Source organism: Zonotrichia leucophrys, chromosome 19, assembly GCF_028769735.1.
Source record: "Zonotrichia leucophrys gambelii isolate GWCS_2022_RI chromosome 19, RI_Zleu_2.0, whole genome shotgun sequence".
NCBI lineage: Eukaryota > Metazoa > Chordata > Aves > Passeriformes > Passerellidae > Zonotrichia > Zonotrichia leucophrys.
The window spans coordinates 6,556,399-6,576,362 of record NC_088188.1 but is presented as its reverse complement, the minus strand read 5'-3'; the positions used below and the strand labels follow the sequence as shown (position 1 = coordinate 6,576,362).

General features: G+C 47.7%; 1 protein-coding gene across 4 annotated transcripts in view; it reads left to right on the top strand.

The window, feature by feature from the left end:
• SLC43A2 (solute carrier family 43 member 2) overlaps positions 1-18,660 on the top strand; it is a 32,730-nt gene extending 14,070 nt beyond the window's left edge. For all 4 annotated transcript variants that reach the window (XM_064728948.1, XM_064728947.1, XM_064728945.1 and 1 more), the window contains exons 6-15: positions 2,983-3,075; positions 3,699-3,832; positions 4,244-4,446; positions 5,060-5,203; positions 8,544-8,682; positions 9,117-9,249; positions 10,187-10,260; positions 11,920-12,043; positions 12,861-15,281; positions 15,515-18,660. In XM_064728948.1, coding sequence (XP_064585018.1) covers positions 2,983-3,075; positions 3,699-3,832; positions 4,244-4,446; positions 5,060-5,203; positions 8,544-8,682; positions 9,117-9,249; positions 10,187-10,260; positions 11,920-12,043; positions 12,861-13,022 — 1,206 coding nt within the window. In that variant the 3' untranslated portion in view covers positions 13,023-15,281; positions 15,515-18,660. The remainder of the gene's footprint in view (positions 1-2,982; positions 3,076-3,698; positions 3,833-4,243; positions 4,447-5,059; positions 5,204-8,543; positions 8,683-9,116; positions 9,250-10,186; positions 10,261-11,919; positions 12,044-12,860; positions 15,282-15,514) is intronic.
• Positions 18,661-19,964: the final 1,304 nt, after the last annotated feature.

Below are 19,964 nucleotides of genomic sequence, written 5' to 3'. Positions count from 1 at the left end.
TATATGGAATGTCTCCAGGGAAAAGCTGGAAAACAATATAAATTATTACAAACTCACTGTAGGGCAGATGAGGAAAAAAAAATCTGCAAGAGGAAATGATTTATCAGTTTAGGATTACAGACCTGCAATAAAGGATTCCAGTAAAAAACAGTTACGTGTGGCAACATTCACAGAGTGTTTTGTGACAGGGCATAAAGTTAATATTGCATTGAGTGTCAGTGACCTTTAAACAAGAGGCTTAAGAGTTTCTGTCGTCATAGGTCTTGCAGAATTGGAGCTGTCATACCAGAATGGGCAGAAGTTGCTGGAGGAGTCACTTCTGCCCTGCGGGGATGAGATCAGAATGAGGATTAGATCCTTTTTGGTGGCAGAAAAACAGAGCTCACTTGCTCCATGGCTTGTGTTTTTTATTGCCTCTTTTTTTTTTTTTTCTCTCTCCCCTCTGTGGTTCATTTTTTCCAATGCTTGCTAGTATAAAGACAGAGTGAAAAATGACTTGGTAAATATTGCATGTTGTTTTTGTGGCTGGTCTTTAGATGAGACCTGCACAGGCACTGCCAGTGCTGGCTCAGTCTGAGGGGTTTTCTGGTCTTGAGCTCTTCAAGACTTTTCCCCCTTTTCCCCTTCAGGTAGTCCCACATTTCTCCCCCTTCCAAGTGCTCAGTGTTTGCACTTTCTGCTTTGATTGGGCTGGATAAGACATTAAATCTCTTCTGTCCAATTTTTTTAATCTAGCTCCTTGCTGGGTGCCAAATTGGATTTGAGGAAATCTTTAGCCTTTCTAGGACTTCTGTCCCAATCAAAGGAGAAGCAGCCTTGGGTTCTCCTGTTTGTGGCTTCCTGTTCTGTGTCTCCAGCAGCCCTCAGAGCAGGAGGATCCACCTGGAAGTTCCTTTCCTGCTGTATGAAAAAAGCTTTTTGTGGACTCTGGATCTCTGGGGAAAACCAGCCCTTGCCAAGAAGCAGCTGTGTTTGTACAGCTCTTGCCCTGCCCTGAGCTCCCCAGCAGGAGCAGCAGTTTTGTTGTCATTTCTGGACATTATTTTAAGTTTGGGGCGTTTGGGATGAAACAAATGCCCATCCTGGTGACAGCGACCATCCTTTTTTACAACCCTCAGCCATTCCCCTGGGCAGATGCTGCTTTCTGGGAGTGTGTAAATCGAGGGCAGTGCTTCCAAGAGGAGATTTTTCAGCGCCTGGTAACAGACCTTTGGATCCTTGAGCAGTTTCCTGTCTGCAGCTCCCGGGAGCAGCCTGCTGGCAGCTCTCCCGCATGCGGGGTGATGGGTGTGGGGATGCTCTGCAGAGCAGCACAGCCCTTCTGCCTCCTCCTCCTCCTCCTCCTCCTCCTCCAGGGTTCACGGGCAGCATCAGGCTCAGCACATCGCTGCTGCTGCCCAGCCTGGGGTTATGTGAGGACCTGCAGGCTGCAGTGCATAGGAAGCTCTGCAGTGGATGATGAGCAGCCAGATGGGTCCCGGAGTGCTCCTGCTCAGGAATATTTCTGCCTTGTAAACATGCTGTGACACGAGCCAGATTTGCTGGCCTTGTATGCTGCTCCTGGGAAAGATGGGTTTGTTTTTCAGCCCTGCAAGGGGAGTGTGTGGCAGCACTTGCTTGCTCAGGTTGAAATTCTCTGAATCTTTTTGCTCAGCAGCCTCTTTGCACAGAAAAAGGGCTGCTCGTGCCTTCAGTCCTAGAAGGCATCTGCAGTGTCCTGCTTTGAGGTCCTCTGAGGCTGACGTGGGAGTGATGCTCAAGTGAATTTGGGGAGTAAGTGACCCAAAAAAAAGGAGGTGGGAGGGAAACCTGCCAGCCTGCAGCAGAATCTCTGCCTATTGACCAGCTTCAGGAGGTGTCAGCCCAGCTCTCCATAGCCTGACAACTTCAGTGCTTCTCCCTGTAATTTCCAGTTCCCAGGACAGCATTAGTGAGTGATGGAAACTTGTTCACTTCTGATTGTTTAGGAAAACAAGGAGTTCTTCCTTTTCCAGCAGAGTAGGAAGGTTTCCTGCTGGAGAGACCTTCCTTTGGTTTCTGCCTTTGGATCTTGAGTGGAAGCAGGGGCTGGTGAGCCATCCTGGGAGTGATTTTGCTGTTCAGGTGGCAGAATGGTTGCTGTGAGCTGCTGCTGCCTGTCCTTGCTGAGAGCTTTGCTTTCCCAACAGCTCCTTGCTGAACCAGCCTGGTCTGCTCTCAGCACACCTGATGGGAGCCCAGGCAGTGAAGGGGGTGGCTGGCAGGAGCAGCAATGTTGTGTTGCCTGCTCAGTAGCTGTGCTGAGTGATAAATCCTTGGGTATCTGGTGTTTGTGACTCCTTCCCTGCACCTAGCTCTGGGACAGTGTGCTGAGGCATCTGAGCCATCCCAGTGATGCAGGAATGATCAGCAGAGTCTGCTGCCACAGAAGGAGCCTTGGAGATGGCTAGAAATGGAAATGCAAACAGCAGCACTGTTTGTGCTGGTCTCTGTTCCTTCTTGTTATAACAGGAACTTTCTGGTCTGCTGCAAAGGATTTGGGTGCTGACCCAAGGTGCATAAACAAAGCTTGGCAGCTCAAGGTGTTGCAGGGTGTATTAAAGACTGCAGCCTGTGTCTAACAGCCCTTGGCTAAAAAGAGGGTGACAAACAGAGGATTTGTGGGAGAGGAAAAGTGGTGGCTAAAGGTTTTTGGGATAAGGAACTTTTAGAGAAAGCACAAGAGCTGGAGCAAATGCTCCTGTGCTAAAGGTGAATGATGCAAAATATGCTGTCAGTCTGGAAAGAAGCAGCATCAGTAAGCACATAAATCTTGGGCTGTAGACATTGCCTGTCTCTGGAGACACCAGTGAAACCTGCAGAGTAATATCTTAAAGAGCTAAGTCATGGCTAAGTAAAACTGGCTGCTTCACACTGTGGTATCCAGGAGAATTAATCCTAAATGCCAATATCTCCATGAGAAAGCCTCATCCTGCTCCAGCTGATGTTCCTCTCTCTCCACAGCTGCCCAACATGTTTGGGGACCTTCGTTCCACGTTCATTGCTCTGATGATTGGCTCCTATGCTTCCTCTGCTGTGACTTTCCCAGGAATCAAGGTGAGGCTGTGGGATCAAGGCTTGGGACTGGTGGTGTTGTGCTGGTCTTGTCCTGTTTAGCAATAAAGTGGAAAGAAAGAGAGACCATTTGCTAAAGGTCTTTTTTAGGGATGTGCATTTGCAAGATTCAGTTCCTGTCTGTATCAGAGACTTCCCAAGTGACTGCCTCAAGAATGCAGCAGATAGAAGACTTGAGAAGTGCTAAGTAGAAGTGAAAAACTAAAGGTTTTTTTAGAAATGATTGCTTTGTTAATATCTAAGTTGTGTGTATATATATATATATATATATTTTAATACACAAATGTGTATTTTATGTGTGTGATGGTCACTAAGGGTTGACTTTGAACATAATTTATGGTTGGCAGATGGCACTGAAGGGGCATGAGATGGTACCTGGGCTGCCTGGATAGATCACCTGGGTCTGAACCAGGGATGTTTCACTGCAGTCTCAGGTGTGCAGGGAAATTCCTGCTGGTTTTCCAAGAAAGTAAAAAATTGTTTTGTTACCACTTGAGTTCAACCCATTTTAAGTTCTTTCCCTGCTTCTCTCAGACCTCATTCCAAGAATATTGAAGCATCTTTCTGCTCCTGTAGCCAAACCCATATTCCCTTGTGATTCCCAGGTTATCTATGACTTTGGGGTCTCCTTCATCCTTATCCTGCTTGTCTGGGCGAGCTGTGCAGGACTCGTTTTCCTCAACTGCTTCTTCAACTGGCCCCTGGAGCCTTTCCCAGGACCAGAAGACATGGACTACTCGTGAGTCTGCAGGGCTAATCCCATTCCTAATCCTCTAGGAAAAGCTGGCACAAAGAATTTAGGGGAGCAGTAGACAGGGAACCCCTTGCATGTTGTTTATTGCTGCCACCTTTTAGGCTGAGGATTTCTGCCTGCCACTAGCATGGATTACCTGTGCAAAGCAGAACTTTCCAAACTGTGGGAATTACAAAGGGAGAATGATCTGTTCCTGGCCATAAGTATTTTTATATTGATTTATGCCAAGTTGGCCCAGGGAAAATATCTCAGTGTGCTCTGGATCAAAACCATTTGTGGGTCTGTAATGGAAACCGGTGCCTTAAATCCACAAATAGCCCTTCTGACTCCTGCAACGCTGCTGCCTCTGACTCCTCACCCTGTGCTGCAGCTCTCACACTCTTTGCAACCCAACAGGGTGAAAATAAAGTTCAGCTGGCTGGGCTTTGACCACAAAATCACTGGGAAGCAGTTCTACAAGCAAGTGACGACCGTGGGGCGCCGTCTGAGCGTGGGGAGCTCCATGAAGGGCCCCAAGGAGCCAGCAGCTCTGCAGGAGAACAACAAGCTCTGTCTGTCTACAGTGGACCTGGAAGTGAAGTGCCAGCCTGACAGTGCAGGTGTGGTTCTGGGTGCCCCAGGGTGCTGGCACAGGCCTGCTGGCCTCCCTGCTCTGCTCCAGACCCGTTTGCAAGGGAGCAAAACGTGAGCCAGGTGTTGCCAGGGCCTTGTGCCAGCCACCAGTTATGTAAGGAATCCTGTCCCTGTGTCCTTCCCTGTACACAAATGGTGCAGCCAGTGGTGGGGACAGCACATGGGAGCTGCAGGGGGACAGGGCAGGTGGTCACTGCTGGCTCTTAGGTGGATTGTTGCCACCATGACCAAGCCTTCATTACTTTGGAGCATCATAGAATGGTCTGACCTGGAAGGGACCTTAAAGATCATTTAATTCCACCCCTTCCACCAGAACCTGTTGCTCAAAGCCCCATCCAACCTGGCCTTGATAGTGAAAGCAGATGGTTTGAGGCTTCTTTTTGTCTTAATCCACCAAATCAGGGCAGCCTCCTTTCCTGCTGCCTTGCCCCACTTTGGTAGCCAAACTCCAGCATCTGCAGCTGCTGATGGGGTGAGAGTTTGTGAGGCACCAGGTGAACTCCTGCCAGCAGCAGCTCCACTGTGAATGTTTGCCAGGGTGTGCTGCCTTCTTCAGAGGCTCTGTTCTTCCTTCTGCAGCTACTCCCTCCTTCATGAAGAGTGTCTTCAGCCCCATCCTGCTGCTCAGCCTCATCACCATGTGTGTCACCCAGCTGAGGCTCATCTTCTACATGGGAGCCATGAACACCATCCTGGAGTTTCTGTCTGGAGATGAAAGTCAAGGTAGGGGAACCTCTGAAGACTTTACCTGCATCCTTGGGGCTGGGAGTGACCCAGCCCTGGTGAGTGAAGGCAGAGCAGCTGATTACTCAGCAGCTGCTCCATGCAGGGCAATCCTTGGTGTCCAAGTGCACTGACAGCAGCTGGGAGGGCCCAGGGAAGGGCTGGAAGCAGCCCAGCACAGAGGGGCAGTGAGGTGGGTGCTTGAATGTCAGGCTAATTTTAACCCTGTGTCTGTCAGATACTGCCCCGTGTTATTTCCCCACATAGGCTCTTGCAATTAACCCCTGGGGGTGGACTGCTAATTTTTTATTTTAACTAGAAAACCTATTTCAGCAGGTATTTGCTTAAGTTGTCCCAAGCAAGCAGAGAATGCAGAGCAGCTGACTCTCATGAGTAATGCTTGGACTCAGTGCCTCAGCCCAGCACCCAGGGGGGAGAAGTGAAGTCAGAGCTGGTTTTTTGTGCAGCCTGGTGGGTGCTGGGGTGGCTCAGGGCTGGACTCCCTGCATTTATAGTTCTGATGAAGTTTCATGGAGCAAACAGGAAAGAGTACATTAGTTTACTGTCAAAAATGCCCAGGATTGCAAAACAGGACTTAGCCTTTTTTTTTTAATTTTGTTTTTGTCCTTTGTAGTAAGATCCAGTTTGAACTTGTTAAATCTGGATTGCATGAAGCTGATAAATCAAGAGGCACTCCTCTGAAAACAGGAGTGAGCTCTGGGGGAGGGAAGGAAACTCAGGAAACTCCAAGTGCCCTGGCATTCCCTGAATTGCTTTGTTTCTTGAGCCTCTGACAGCCTGCAGCGTTCAGCTCTTTATCTCCTGCCTCAGGAGCCAGCTTAGACATTAAACAGCAGAACAGGACAAACTCCACACTGCCTACCTTTCCCAACACTGCTTCCTTTTCTGCTTACCTTGTAACTCTGACACTGCTTTAAAAAAAAAATATTTATTTTTACCCTGGCTTGCTGTACTAATTTAATTTTAATTTCTTCTCCTCCCCTCCTTGGAATTTCAGAATTAACTGTAGAAGCTGCCAATTCTGCTTTGATCCAACTCCCTGCTAAAACAGGGATTGTGCCCCTTGAGTATGCTGCAATTTTTCTGTGCCACCTTTAAGATTTCTTCCTTATTTTTTCCCCTTCCTCCCCCTGATTGTAGCCTGGGCTCATTGCAGTGCAGTCTCTGTCTTGGTGTTTCCATGGCATCAGCAAAACAGTGGCATTGTCTGGTCTCAGCAGTGTCAGGCTCTGCTGCAAGAGCAGCTCCAAGGCACGTGCAGCTCTCCAGAAATGCAATCTGTGTGTGCACCAGGAGGGGATGGGATGGGATGCTGCTCCCTCACATTCCTCCTGATTCCTGCATTTATTCTCCTGGGTGGGGTTTGCTCAGAGAGCTCCCTCCACCTGCAGCTGCCCTTGGGAGAGCTGAGCCAAACCCTGCAAGGGTTGTGGTCAAAAGTTAAATATTCCTGGGATTACAGCAGGACAGAAGGATGTGGGGAGAATCATGCACATCAGTAGTGAAGTCTTTAATTGCAGTGAGGCACAGTGTCCTTGAAAGTTCTTTCTGTGCAGGTTATGGTGAGTTGGGCCTGTCAGGAAACCAAAAGAGGTGGAGAGAGCAGTCAGCCTGTGGCTACTTATCTGCTGAAACCCCCCAAAAGATGAGGAAGAAGCTTTAAGGGTTCATTCTGTAAATAATTGTGTTATAGGAAGGCAGGGGAGAGGAGACCTGTAATGCCTAGAACATGAAATTTGTCTGCATCTTTCATAAATTGTCACCTTGCTCTCAAATGTGGTCATACTGAATGACCCTGGGGAGAATCAGGGTTGGAAAACTCAACAGTGTGAGGTGCTTGCTCAGGGCAGTTTTGAGGGAAAATAATCTAAAATAGGGAATGTAAAGGCTTGTGCCCATGGGTGCTTCCTTTGCTAGGTATTTTTGCTTTTTCTCCTTGGGAAAAAATGTTTTTTAAGATGACAGATAAGCTGAGGGGGCCTTGTTTTGTAGCAGCTACTGTTTCCTCCCCTTCCCTTGCTGACCCCATAAATTTCTCTCCTTAATTCAATCTGCCCTCTGCCCTTGCTGTTTAGAGCCTAAGATTAAATGTTCAGGGCAGCATAAAGAGGCAAAACATGACAGCGTGGCTTGCTTCTTACCCTCTATTAAAAAATAACCAGCCAGCAGTAAATCAGCTCCTGCAGAGCTCTCAGAGAGTGATGCCACCTGTTTCTCTTGGCTGCAGCAGTTGCTGTAATGAGAGGGGATGTGGGGTCACTCCAGGGCTTGTCTTTGTGGGAGGAACGGGGCCATGAATGTGAGTTTGGAGGTTGGAAGTTCCTCTCAGCTCCTTTGCCAGCAGCTGGAGCCAGGAAAAGATCACCAGGTGCCATCCTTGGGCACAGCAGAGCAGCCCTGCTGGGGTTTGATGCAACTGTTTAGGAGAGAGAGGCTGGTTGGAAACTTTCTCTCCATTACCAAGTGGATTTTGGTGGAAATCCTGGCTGTACTGCTTTGGCTAGGCTTAAAAACGGGAGGGACAAATGAGAATTTCAGCTGCTTTGCTTGCAGGGCTGTAACTTGTGCTGTGTGTGCTGAGATGGGCAGTTTGAGAGCCACATCCTTATTTTGGAGCTGTGGCACACCGTGACTCACCAGCCCTTCTGTGTGCTGCCTCAGTCACCACGTGGGCTGCCGAGAGGAAGTGGAAAAAAGCCTTGCAGGGTGGGGGAACTGCTCAGTGACAGGAGGGGACAATTTCTTCTGAGTCTGCTGGCATCAGCTTTCCCTCAGCAAGCCACGGGGACACTTCTCTCATCGTTAGCACGAAATTCTCATCACTTTGAGCTTTGTAACAATTGCTCACAAATGCTGTTATTTTTAGATGTTAATCTCCTGTCCCCTTTCTTCCAAACTTGTCCATTCAGCACAAACTGGGTTAGTCCTCACCTTCCCAGCCTGATTGTCCTCACTGGAGCGTCCCAGCTGGAGAAGCTGCAGCTCCCAGCAAGGCAGGAGAGGAGATGACTAAAGCAGGCCTGGCTGTGCAGCACACAAAGCTTATAAAAACTCTTCCTGCTGGTCCTGCCCAGAATAAACCTCACTGACACTCAGTGGGTGCTGTGTCCCCATTTTTGGAGCCCTGCCTGCTGCTGCCCAGAGAATTCCAGTGCAGGATCAGAATGGCTGAAGGAAGTGTGCCCAGCATGTCTATTCTGATGTCTGGAAGGCTGATGAATGACTGATAAGAGAAGTGATAATGGGAAGGCTTTTTTCATATTTTTTCCTATCGCTTGGACTGAAAACTATTTTTAATAATTATTTTTTTTCCCTGCAGTGGCTTTCTACACTTCCATTTTTGGGGTCCTGCAGCTGCTGTGCCTGCTGACAGCGCCTGTGATCGGATACATCATGGACTGGAGAATGAAAGAGTGTGATGATGGCTCAGAGGAGAATGAGGAGAGCAACGCTGAGCAGTGCGTAGTGTGCCCCACACGGGACATGCAGGCACCTGGCAGGCCCCCTCTGCTCTGCCTTGTGTGCTGTGGGATCAAAGACTGAAAAGAATATTGGCTCTTCAGTATAGAAAAGAAAGCCTGAAGGAAGACTTGATAATTGCAGAGGAAAGGAGCAGACTATCTTCCATGTCCACTCAGATCAGTCGAGAAGAGCAAATTTAAGTTGTAGCAGGAGAGGCTCAGACTTCCCTCCTAGCCTAAGAGTAAGAGTAACAGCACTGAAATAATTACCCAGATGTTCCTCAGCTTCCACTGGTGGAGATCCCAGCACCTCCATAGGCAGATCTGTGACCAATCTGGTGTAGATAGTTGATGTGATGTGTAGAGAATCTTGCTGTGAGTCCCAGCAGCTGCTGGGGGTGTTTGTAACCCAGGTTTTGCTGTCCTTCCAGAGGTGACAAGAAGAAGAAAAAGCGTGACCGTCAGATCCAGAAAATCACCAACGCCACCAATGCCTTTGTGTTCACCAACTTCCTGCTGGTTGGATTTGGAATCACCTGTCTTATTCCTAATCTACCCTTGCAGGTGAGTGGGTGAAATGGGTGGGGTGCTGGCAGAATGACAGCACAGTGCCAGGACAACCTGCTGGTGGTGGCAGGAGGGCTGGGACTGGCACTGCAGGGAAACTTCCATCCTGCTTTGCAAGCCCCACTTGTAGAGCAGAAACAAATAACACTGTGCACTTTAGATCTCTTGGGAAAACCTGAACAAGCAGCTGTAGCTAAAATGCCACTTGATTCAGGATTTATTTGCACTTAAAACTTTTTTTTTAAACTTTTTTTTTTTTTAATTTTTTGAAGTTTCTGCAGCTGGCCTGTGTGGCAACAAATTCTTGCCCCCCAAGATCCTCTCAGCAGTGCCTGTACATTTAAACTGGGCTTGATTTAAGCTGCTGAAGGTTGGAAAAACTTGCAGCAAGAAGCATAACATGGTGATGTGTACAGCAGCTTATTCCTGCGTCAAATGCTGTGCCCAATGGTACCTGTGGGATTATAAACCTCTTAAAATATTTATTCTGTGGCACCACCTATTTTTGGCAGAGGAGTTTAGTGATTTTATGCTACACTTAAACACACCTTGATGATGTAGGCAAACATCAGTTTGCCTATGAGCAAGTAAGAGCAGTTTGCTCATTCTTACGTGTTGTCTGCAATAACTTGTGGAAAATTAACTGAATTGGTGGCCATGGAAAAGCTTTGTGATCCTGCCCAGGGGGTGCTGGGGACATGTCCTTGCAGCAGTGCCACCTACAAATGAGAGAGATCCTCTGTGTGTGCAGAATAAGGAAAAGCAGTGCCTGAAGACAAGTACAAATTTGTTCCCTTATGCTGGTATTTCAGGTTTTGGGTCTGGGTTTCCCAATCCTACCTGAAAAGAGCAGCTTTTAGGAATGGCTGGTGTCGGGTTCTGGCACACCTGAGTGGGTGTCTAGGATGTGACATTTTTCTGCTTCTTTTTTCAGATTCTGTCCTTCATTTTGCACACAATTGTGAGAGGATTCATCCACTCAGCTGTGGGAGGCCTCTATGCAGCTGTGTAAGTCTCTGGTTCCCCATAAGATGTGGCTGGCCAGATAAACTGGTTTGGGATGATGGGCTGTCCAGGGGAGAGGGAGATCAGGAACGAGGTCTTCATGGTCAGAGGGGAAAAATGATGCAACTTGTTTCCTCAGTCACCTCTAGACATGACAATAGCTGGGCTGAAATCCCAGGGCTTTCCTTGTTTAGCAACAGAGCCAGGAACAGTTATGTGTGAGACTAAACTATTGACACACAGGTTATATAGTAAAAACTCAAGGCTTTTTTTGTCTTGCAATGAGCAGATGTGTGCATGTGCCCAGGTAAAACATTAACAGGACTGAAAACATCACTGCTGCTCTCCTCTGAAGCTGACATTGATAAAACATTGCTCAAGATACCATTAGTGATGCCTCCTCCCTTTCCCAGGACAGATCACCCATCCTGTTTCCAACTTTGCAAGTTATCAATAGCTGAATCTAAATGCTCTCTTCCTCATTAAGCAATGTTTTTGGCCTTGACAACAGATCTGTCCCTCAGTGCTGAGGCAGGACAGAGGAACAAAGAGGAGCTGTTTTCTTTCAGGGAATCAGAGATTTGTTGGGGTGGGAAGGGACCTCTCCAGACCAAGGTCAGGCAGTGCAGGTTGTCCAGGAGTGCAACAGATTTTGTTTGGATATCTCCATGGATGGAGACCCCCCAGACTCTTTCTGTCAAAGGTTTAGATCCCCCTGTTTGGGGAATCCAGACTAGAGAACACATCTAAGACTCTGCTTCAGAAATGTATAAACTTTTGGTTCCCTGGCAGCCAGAAGCAAAATATTTTTGTCTTGGGCAAGGTAAATAAATGTATGTTGCAGTAAGTATCACCTTACTGGTAAACTAATCCTATTTGACCACTGCAACTCTGGAATTTCCTGGAGTTGAGGTATTTTTGCTTTGAATATGACTTCTTTGAATATTTAAAGGTTTTGATTTGCTTCTTTCTTCCCAAGTTTAGTTTAACCAGACTGTTTTTAATTACTGCTCAGTCATGGAAAGAGAAAGATGTTAGAAGATTCCTGAAATTTATTTTTCCATTATTATTATCTGATACCAGCACTTGCCAGTCAACAGTGTTGTTTAGTTTGACATAGGATCAGACTTGTCCTCTAAAAAGGAAAACACTAACCTGTCGTGCAGGTTTCACTCACCTCCAAAGGGAGCAAATTGTTATGACCAGATGAAAATGATTGCTCAGGCACTGGTGTTGCCATCTGGATAAAGCAGCCCTGCTTTTAACTTGTAAATATCCCCACTCTGCTCCCTGTGCAATAGAAACAGGAGCTGTATAAGCACTTCCACTTGGCCACAGTAGAGCTGCAAAACAAAACAAGTGCTGGATCTGATATTACAAAAGTCTGAGACTCAGGATGAGAATGATCTGAAGAAGAAGGCTCCAGCCTTGGCAGCAGTTCCATTCTGCTCTCAGGAGCAGTGTGACACCACAGGGTCTGTGTAAATACCCTGTAAAAAGGGGCAGATACCCAGTACAGGAGGGAGTTCTGCACATTACGCCTGTCTTGGGACTGTGCTCTCACGTTGGTCTCTGTTGTTACTGGGCTGGGAATGTAATCTGACCTGGGTGATATGAAGTCAAGGTGACACATAATAATGCTGTTGCTTTCTTTGTTGACAGATACCCCTCGACTCAGTTTGGCAGCTTGACAGGGCTGCAGTCGTTGATCAGTGCCCTGTTTGCCCTCCTGCAGCAGCCTCTCTTCATGGCACTGACAGGACCTTTGAAAGGAGACCCCCTCTGGGCAAGTTCTTCTCAGTTTTGATATGAAAGCTTGGGGGTTAAGATGATTTTTGGCTCATTTAAGGACTCCTGTGCATGGACCAAGATTAAAAACAGCTGTAATTTTACATGTCCCTCAGTCTGCTGTTACCTTGGTGCTGTCCAGGAGACCTTTCCCTGTCCCTGTGTGAGTAATGAGTCTCTGGGCAGGGAAGCCAGTAACCCTTATGGTGAATGGAAAGGGAGGAAGGGAGTGATTTCCACTAACACTTTATGTGGTGAGTCAGAATCTGTCAGGTTAAAATGGGTGAGTGTGAGCAGACCTCAAAATTGAGAAAGAACACTGTGATGCTTGAGAACTACAAGCTCCAATTACCAGTAAATTTTGGATTGCTGATGCTAATGACCAAAAAGCCAAATGGCTGTTGAGGGCAGGGCTGATGTGGTGTCTTGCTGAGAGTCTGGGCAGCTCAATAAAATCGTGACATGGGTGATGCTGGGGAGAATTCTGGTCTCTAGGCTACATGTGCCCATGCCTGTTACTCTTCAATCAGCAAACTTGGTGTGAAACACCTGCAGCTCCACCAGCCCTTGCCTGTTCTGTGGAACAAGACTCCCACAGCCATAATCCAGAGTGACAAACTCTTGCAGCATTTAGCTTGCACACACAAGGTTCTCTAAGGATGAAAACAGTGGAGGATGTTGCCAGCACAGGGAGCAGGGCGTCTCCTGTTTGCCCACAGCTGGTGATGTGGGCTGGGCTCTGACACTGCTGCACGCGTGACTGCCTTGTTGTCTTCTCCTAACCAGCCTAATTTTGGTTTGCTTTCCTCCTGCAGGTGAATGTTGGCTTGCTTGGCCTGAGCCTCCTGGGATTCTGCCTCCCAATCTACCTGGTCTGCTACAGGCGCAGGCTAGAGAGAGAAAAGAAGCAGAAGATGGAAGATGCCAAACTTTTCTTCAAAATCAACGGCACTCCCACTGAGGAAGCCTTTGTTTAAACTGGTGCTTCATGTGCAGCCTCCCCTGTACAAGTTCCTACCACATCTGTGGGTTCTACCTGTGGTGTAAGCCAGGACTTTTCTCCCCTGGCTCTGCCAGTCTTTGCTCATCACTGGAGTGAGGGCTGGACATCAAGACTGAGATTTCCTCAGATATATGGCAGGAGGAGACTTCCCACTCCTTATTCCAAAACATGGGACACTTCTCCTTTTTATAAAGGCCACACAGCTATTGTGTCTTAAATTATCCCCTGATCACACTCTCCAGCAGCAGAGAGTTTGCATGGGAAACTGGGGAGAGAAGGAATAGAGGGATGGGGGAAGAGGGAAGACAGACCATAATTTGAGTTTGCAAATGTAACACACTGCAGTCTGTTTTCTCCCCTTCTTCCCCCAAACTTGGCTGACAGTCTCGGATGCAAGCTGCACTGTCCTCCCTCCCCAAGGCTTCATAATGGTCTTTCTGCTTGATGTGTAGCTGGAACCAGTGGTTTTACTGTCTCTCCAGACATATCCCTGTTTCTGAGGCAGGGAAGGGGTTTTTATTCCTATGTGTATGAGCACAGCTTCAGTGTTTTGCTAAATGTTGGCTGCTAGCACTGACAGCTCCCAAACCTTTTATTACTGCAAATGACACAGACTGTGAGCAATGGATCTGCCTTCCACACTGAAATGAAGAGCCTATAGTGGACTGCTGGTCCTAGACCAAGCCTTGGGAGGCCTGGAATTCCTCTTCTTCCCGGTTCACAAACTCACCTGTACGTGTTTTAAACTGTCTGCAGTCCTGGAGCCTCTGAGATAAGAATTGGATCTTGTTTACCGATGAAGTGCTTTGAGACTTTGTTGCCTTTTGCCTCTCCTTCCCCCCTGAGATGCCCCTGGGAGGGGAGCAGCAATGTGTGTTCAGTAAAAAGTGGAGAAGCTTCTTGAAGCTGAGTTCTGGGGCTTCAGATGCCTTGGTGTTCACGTGAGCTGAGCTGCTGGTGAAAAGAACCAGGAGTGCAGAACACTCCTTTGTGTCTGGTAACTGGATCCTGTGGACATATGGCAGGGTGATGTGGTGATGTCATTTTTCCTTTAGCCATAGCTGATTTACCTTGCTATGATAATGGTCACCAAGCTGCTGAGCACCAGGTTACTGTGACTGACCAAAATGCTGCCACTTGGGCTGCTCTAGGAGCCTTCTGCAATGTTGATGCTCTGTCTGGACAGAGCAGCTGGTGATTGATTGTAAGGTGAAGCTGCTGCCAGAGCAATACGTGTGGGTAAAGGTGCCCCAGGCCTGTTCACACCAGGGAGGGAATACAAAGGGAATTTTTAACCTGCTTATTTTTATAGAGGTTTTCCTTGTCTAAAGCAGACTTTTCTGCCCTTAACCTTCTTGTTGAGGTCGGTAGCTCAGGCTCTGCAGCCCTGTGTTAAGCACTGCACTGAGTGGGAGCAGGACTGTGCAGGGGTGAGGAGGAGCACCGACTGCACCGGGCTGAGCTGGTGGCTGAGGGAAGGTTGGGGCAGAAATAAAACAATTCTGGAGAAATAGTGGTGGTGTTTTACTGCAAAGCCTGGCAGGGGCTCAGACATTCAACTATGCCTGGTTGGAAATGTCCAAGAAACAACACCGTGCTGCGACCTTCCTGTGACAGATTACCTGGAAGCTGAGCTGGGTGTGAGCTCCTTCTCTGGGGTTTGGAGGAGGCAGAACCCCAGGCTGGGCAGGGTTTGAGCTTTGCTGCAGCCCCTGAAGGAGGCAGAAGCTCAGGCCGGGCAGGGTTTGAGCTTTGCTGCAGCCTGAAGGAGTCAGAACCCCGGGCCGGGCAGGGTTTGAGCTTTGCTGCAGCCTGAAGGAGTCAGAACCCCGGGCCGGGCAGGGTTTGAGCTTTGCTGCAGCCCCTGAAGGAGGCAGAAGCTCAGGCCGGGCAGGGTTTGAGCTTTGCTGGAGCCCCTGAAGGAGGCAGAAGCCCAGGCCGGGCAGGGTTTGAGCTTTGCTGCACCCTGAAGGAGGCAGAAGCTCAGGCCGGGCAGGGTTTGAGCTTTGCTGCAGCCTGAAGGAGTCAGAACCCCGGGCCGGGCAGGGTTTGAGCTTTGCTGCAGCTCCTGAAGGAGGCAGAACCCCGGGCCGGGCAGGGTTTGAGCTTTGCTGGAGCCCCTGAAGGAGGCAGAACCCCGGGCCGGGCAGGGTTTGAGCTTTGCTGCAGCCCCTGAAGGAGGCAGAAGCTCAGGCCGGGCAGGGTTTGAGCTTTGCTGCAGCCCCTGAAGGAGGCAGAACCAGGCGGGCAGGGTTGAGCTTTGCTGCACCTGAAGGAGTCAGAACCCGGCTGGCAGGGTTTGAGCTTTGCTGCAGCCCCTGAAGGAGGCAGAAGCCCAGGCCGGGCAGGGTTTGAGCTTTGCTGCAGCCCCTGAAGGGGGCAGAACCGGCGGGCAGGGTTTGAGCTTTCAGCCCGAAGGGCAGACCCACGGGCAGGGTTTGAGCTTTGCTGCAGCCCCTGAAGGAGGCAGAACCCCGGGCCGGGCAGGGTTTGAGCTTCGCTGCAGCCCCGCGGGTCCCTCCCTGGCGGTGGCGGGGCCAGCGCTCCGCGGGCCGGCAGCGCCATCTCCAGTCGCTGCTGCTCCGCACTGCCTGGTACCTGGTAGTCTTCACTCACTCTTTTCAGGATTCACCACTTGAGGATTTTACACATCTGTGGTTTTTTTTTTAATAATGTGTTGCCTTTATTAAATGTGTTTGTTTCAAGGCAGATTTACTGCCTGCTGTCAGCACTGTGTTCTTCTGGAACTTTTTGTGTTTTGGTGATTGATGATTTAGTGAGCTTTCCTTCTTTTTTTGAGCAATAATTAAGAAGGCAGAGTTTTGATTAATTTTGCTGGTCACCTGTCTTGTCTCAAGTACATGTTCAGAGATACACCAGCAGTGTTACAGCCAGAGGGCTTTCTGCAGATTTCTGCATTTTATATTACAATACTTTTAAATATTTTGAGAAGAGTCCTGTTCCTGCTCAGAGATACTCGTGATGTGACAATGACAGATTAAGTATCAGGTGTGTGAGCCTCCATCCGTAGTCTCAGTGTCCTAAAGCAGAGTTGGTGTTCTGTGTGCTAGCCAGCATTACTTCCACCTCAGTTTCAGAATTGAATGTGATTTCTTCCACTCTTATGTCACTTAAATGCCTGTTACAAATGTCTCAGCAAAACAGTGGAACAGAGAGTGGCGTATATTAATGAAGTCTTAGTGGAGATGCTGCTGCCTTTTAATTTAGCTGCACATTCTTCAAAGAACACAGTTTTATTTCTGCCATCTACCTCCCTACTGCAATTCCCAGATCCTGCCCTTTATTAGGGATATCTTCAAATCCAGTTTCATCTGATGATCTGGTGAATGTGTGTGCTTAATGTCAGAAGCTGCTGGTCAGCTGTGAGGAGAGCTCATGTCCTGGTGGGCACAGAGGGAGCTTTTAGCTGTTCAGGGTTGAACAGACAAATGGGATCATGTTTTGGATCATGCAAAGTCAAACTGGAATTCTTTGCTGCAGAATGTAGTGGAGAACAGAAGTAACATTTTTTTTTTTAAAGAAGAGGGTGGTTAAACAATGGTCTGATGCATCCACTAACTCAGGGAGATTTTAAGTTGCTGTAAATAAGAAAGTTATGCCAAGGAAAGATACTTGTCTGCATGTTCTGTCCTGTAAGAATTGGCCAAAGCTGGAGAAAACACGCTGGGCTAAAGTGAAACACTGCTCTGATTGAATGGGGTGAAATTTATTTTGACAGTTGTGAACCAAACTAACTTCAGTCTCATATTTATCTATCAAAAACCTGCACCTGCATGCAAGATGTGCAAACACTCTACTGATTGTGGCATAACTGCTTCAGAGCTGCACCTCCTGCAGCAGAGGGTTCAGTGGAGGGCAATATTCTGCCTTCAGATTATTGTAAACATTGTCTTGCACAGCAGAAACACAGCTGGGGTGGTTGATCAGGGGCAGTTTGCCTCATCCTTTGGTGCTTAGGGAAATAGAGTAGTATATAGTAACATTATATACATTTGGAGTGGAAAACAGCATTGCTGCTTCCTAGCTGAGTGTTTCAGGACCAAGACAATGCCTGGTGCATGAGCCACCTTGTGGGGAAAATAAATGGGCTACCAAAGAGTGGAGTCCCAGCAGCTGGCATCAATAATGCATTTATCTGTGGAACTCAAATATAGGTCAATGTGTTGTACTGCTCTCATAATTCCTAAATGATGAATTTGTAGGACTTGGGGGTTTTTGTGTCCTTTGTAGCTCCTTACCCTGATCCATGTGGGAAGTGCAAGGAGGGTGGCCATGGGAAAGGGCTCCATGGAAGTAACCCCAGCTGAATGTAAGGAAGCAAAAACCTGATCTGTGAGTACCTCAGAGTCAAAGGTGTTGCTGTGTAAAGCAATTGCACCTGCTGGAGACACTGCTCCCAGGCTCTACAGCCTCTCACATGCACTTAATCTGCATTTGTATTAAAATAAAATTGAATTCACAGAGTGGGGAAGGGAGGGTGACAGCTTTTTGCTTTCACTAATCTGTCAGAACCTAAGCCCTGTTGACACAGCCTTTATAGCACTAATGCAATGACACGATGTCAGAAGTAGCAGAGAAAATCTGTGCTGTTCTGCTTAATAGGACACTTACACTATGACAGTCACTGAGCAAAGCTATATCTGGATCCTTGAGATGAAACTGGACACAGATGTCTGGGAAAAAAAAGGGGGCAAATCTTGCTGAGACACCAATTTAAGTGCAATGCTGCTACAGCAACTGAAATGTTCAACTCCCACAGCAAAGCCTGGCCTCTTCATGCTCTGTCTGCAAAGGAAAATTGCAGGATAATGAGATTTTAACTAAGTCCGTAAATCACTAAAATGTTTTCAAGCAGGAGATTTCCCTCTTGACAGGCTGATGAATTTGGAAAATATGCTACAAAATTCAAAGCAGATACTGTAGGGTAAAAGGAATGAAATCTCTAAACAACACATTTTTGCTACTCTTTTTCTTTTCACCTTTGATTTTTTTTCTGCACCTGCAGAGCTTTTTGATATTCTCTACACCCCAGTTTAAAAGTGCAAAGTGCTCATAATGGAAAATAGTATTATAGTACAACAGATTCCTGTTGGGAATGGACTGGTTTGGGTTTTTTTATTAAAAAAAAAGAGGCCACTTCTGATTCACAATGTTATCTTCTCTGGAATAGCTGAAACAATGATGTGTTATGTAGCTGCAATCTTACACGTTAATTATAAAGCCCACAGGTCCTTGTTTTCCTCCATGTGCTGCCAGCCTGTCTCTGTGCAATCTGTTTTTACCAGGTGTCCTGTGCTCCACGTTGTCCTCCTACTGCTGATTGTCACTTCCTTGTGCCTGACCCTCTGTCACCTGCTTTTTATTCTGGAGACAATCCCCTCTTTCAGAAAAGCCACTCTTTAACCTGCCAGCATTACCTCTCCCACCTTTTCCTGTCCACTGAATTTTTTTGTAGCGTTTGCTGAAGTGGAATTGTAAACTCCTTGGGGCAGGCCTGTGTCATCTTCTCTGTGTTTGTAAGGTGATGTGCACTCTTGCAGTACTATATCAAAATAAAGTGATAATAAGTTAATCATTAGTTTTCTTTCTGAGGGTGAACATAATAAAAGCACTGGTTGCTTCCTAACGAGATTATGGAACCATGAATGTTTTACAGAGTGGCATCTGCCAAAGGGCAGGACCCAGGTTGAATATTTCCTTGACTCTTCTCTAGGTTAGGAGCTAAGAGCCACTGCCAATTAATTTTTTCTTCTCCAAATGAGTTTAATCTTGGAGAAAAAAACCCCAAACCCTGTAGGTGGCAGGTTGAGAATGAGATTGAGCTCTGCTATAGTGTGAACTGCTGTCAAACAGTGACAAATAAACAGGGTGGCCTTAGAAGGGATCACAGGTGTCAACAGCAAAGCTGCACATCTCAGTTATCCATGCCTTAGCTTGGTGATGCTAAATCTGTGGTGGTTTACTTTTCCAATCCAATAATGACAATCATTGAAAATGCCATAAATCATGACCTAGTGACAAGGTGAAGCCCATAACCTGAAGCCACTCACCCTGTCTGACTGTAGCACTGACTTAACCCCTGGCTATTTGCGTTAATGCCCTGGCCACTCGTCATTTCCCTTCCCCACACTCCCAAAAGAGGGGGGCCACGAAGTTGACAAAAATACTGGAGCATGTACCCTATTAAGACAGGCTGGGAAATTTGGGTCAGTTCAGCCCAGAGAAGAGAAGGATGTGTGGAGACCACACAGCACCTGCCAGTATCTGCAGGAGCTACAGAGAAGCCAGAGGAGGACCCTTCGTCAGGCACTGTAGTGATAGGACAAGGAGGAATTGGTTCAGACTGGAAGAAAGGAAATTTAGGTTAGATATTGAGAAGAAATTCTTCTCTGTGAGGGTGGGGAGGCTCTTGCACAGGGTGCTCAGAGGAGCCGTGGCTGCCCCATCCCTGGAAATGCCCAAGGCCAGATTGGAGAGGGATTGGAGAAACCTGGGCTGGTAGAAGGTGTCCCTGCCCATGGCAAGGGGTGGAACAAGACTTTGGGGTCTTTGGGGTCTCTCCCAAGCGAAACCATTGTGTGATTTAAGGAGAATCTGCTGGTGGCAGGAGGGAGATTTCTGGGAGCACTGCAGGGAGACTTCTCGGGAACCCCAGTCCCGAGCTGAAACAAGTAACAACCATATAGTTTACACCTCTTGAGAGAACCTACAGAGGCAGCTATAGTTTAAAACGAGTTGATGAGTTGATCCAGAACAACCTGAGGGCTTGCCAGGAGTTCCCTGCCAGCGGCACTGCTGGGAAGACTGCGGCACTGCTCTGGCAAGCCTAGCCTTGAAACTGAAACAGCACCGCGCGGTTTACACGTCATGAGAGAACCTAAAAAAACCCAAACAC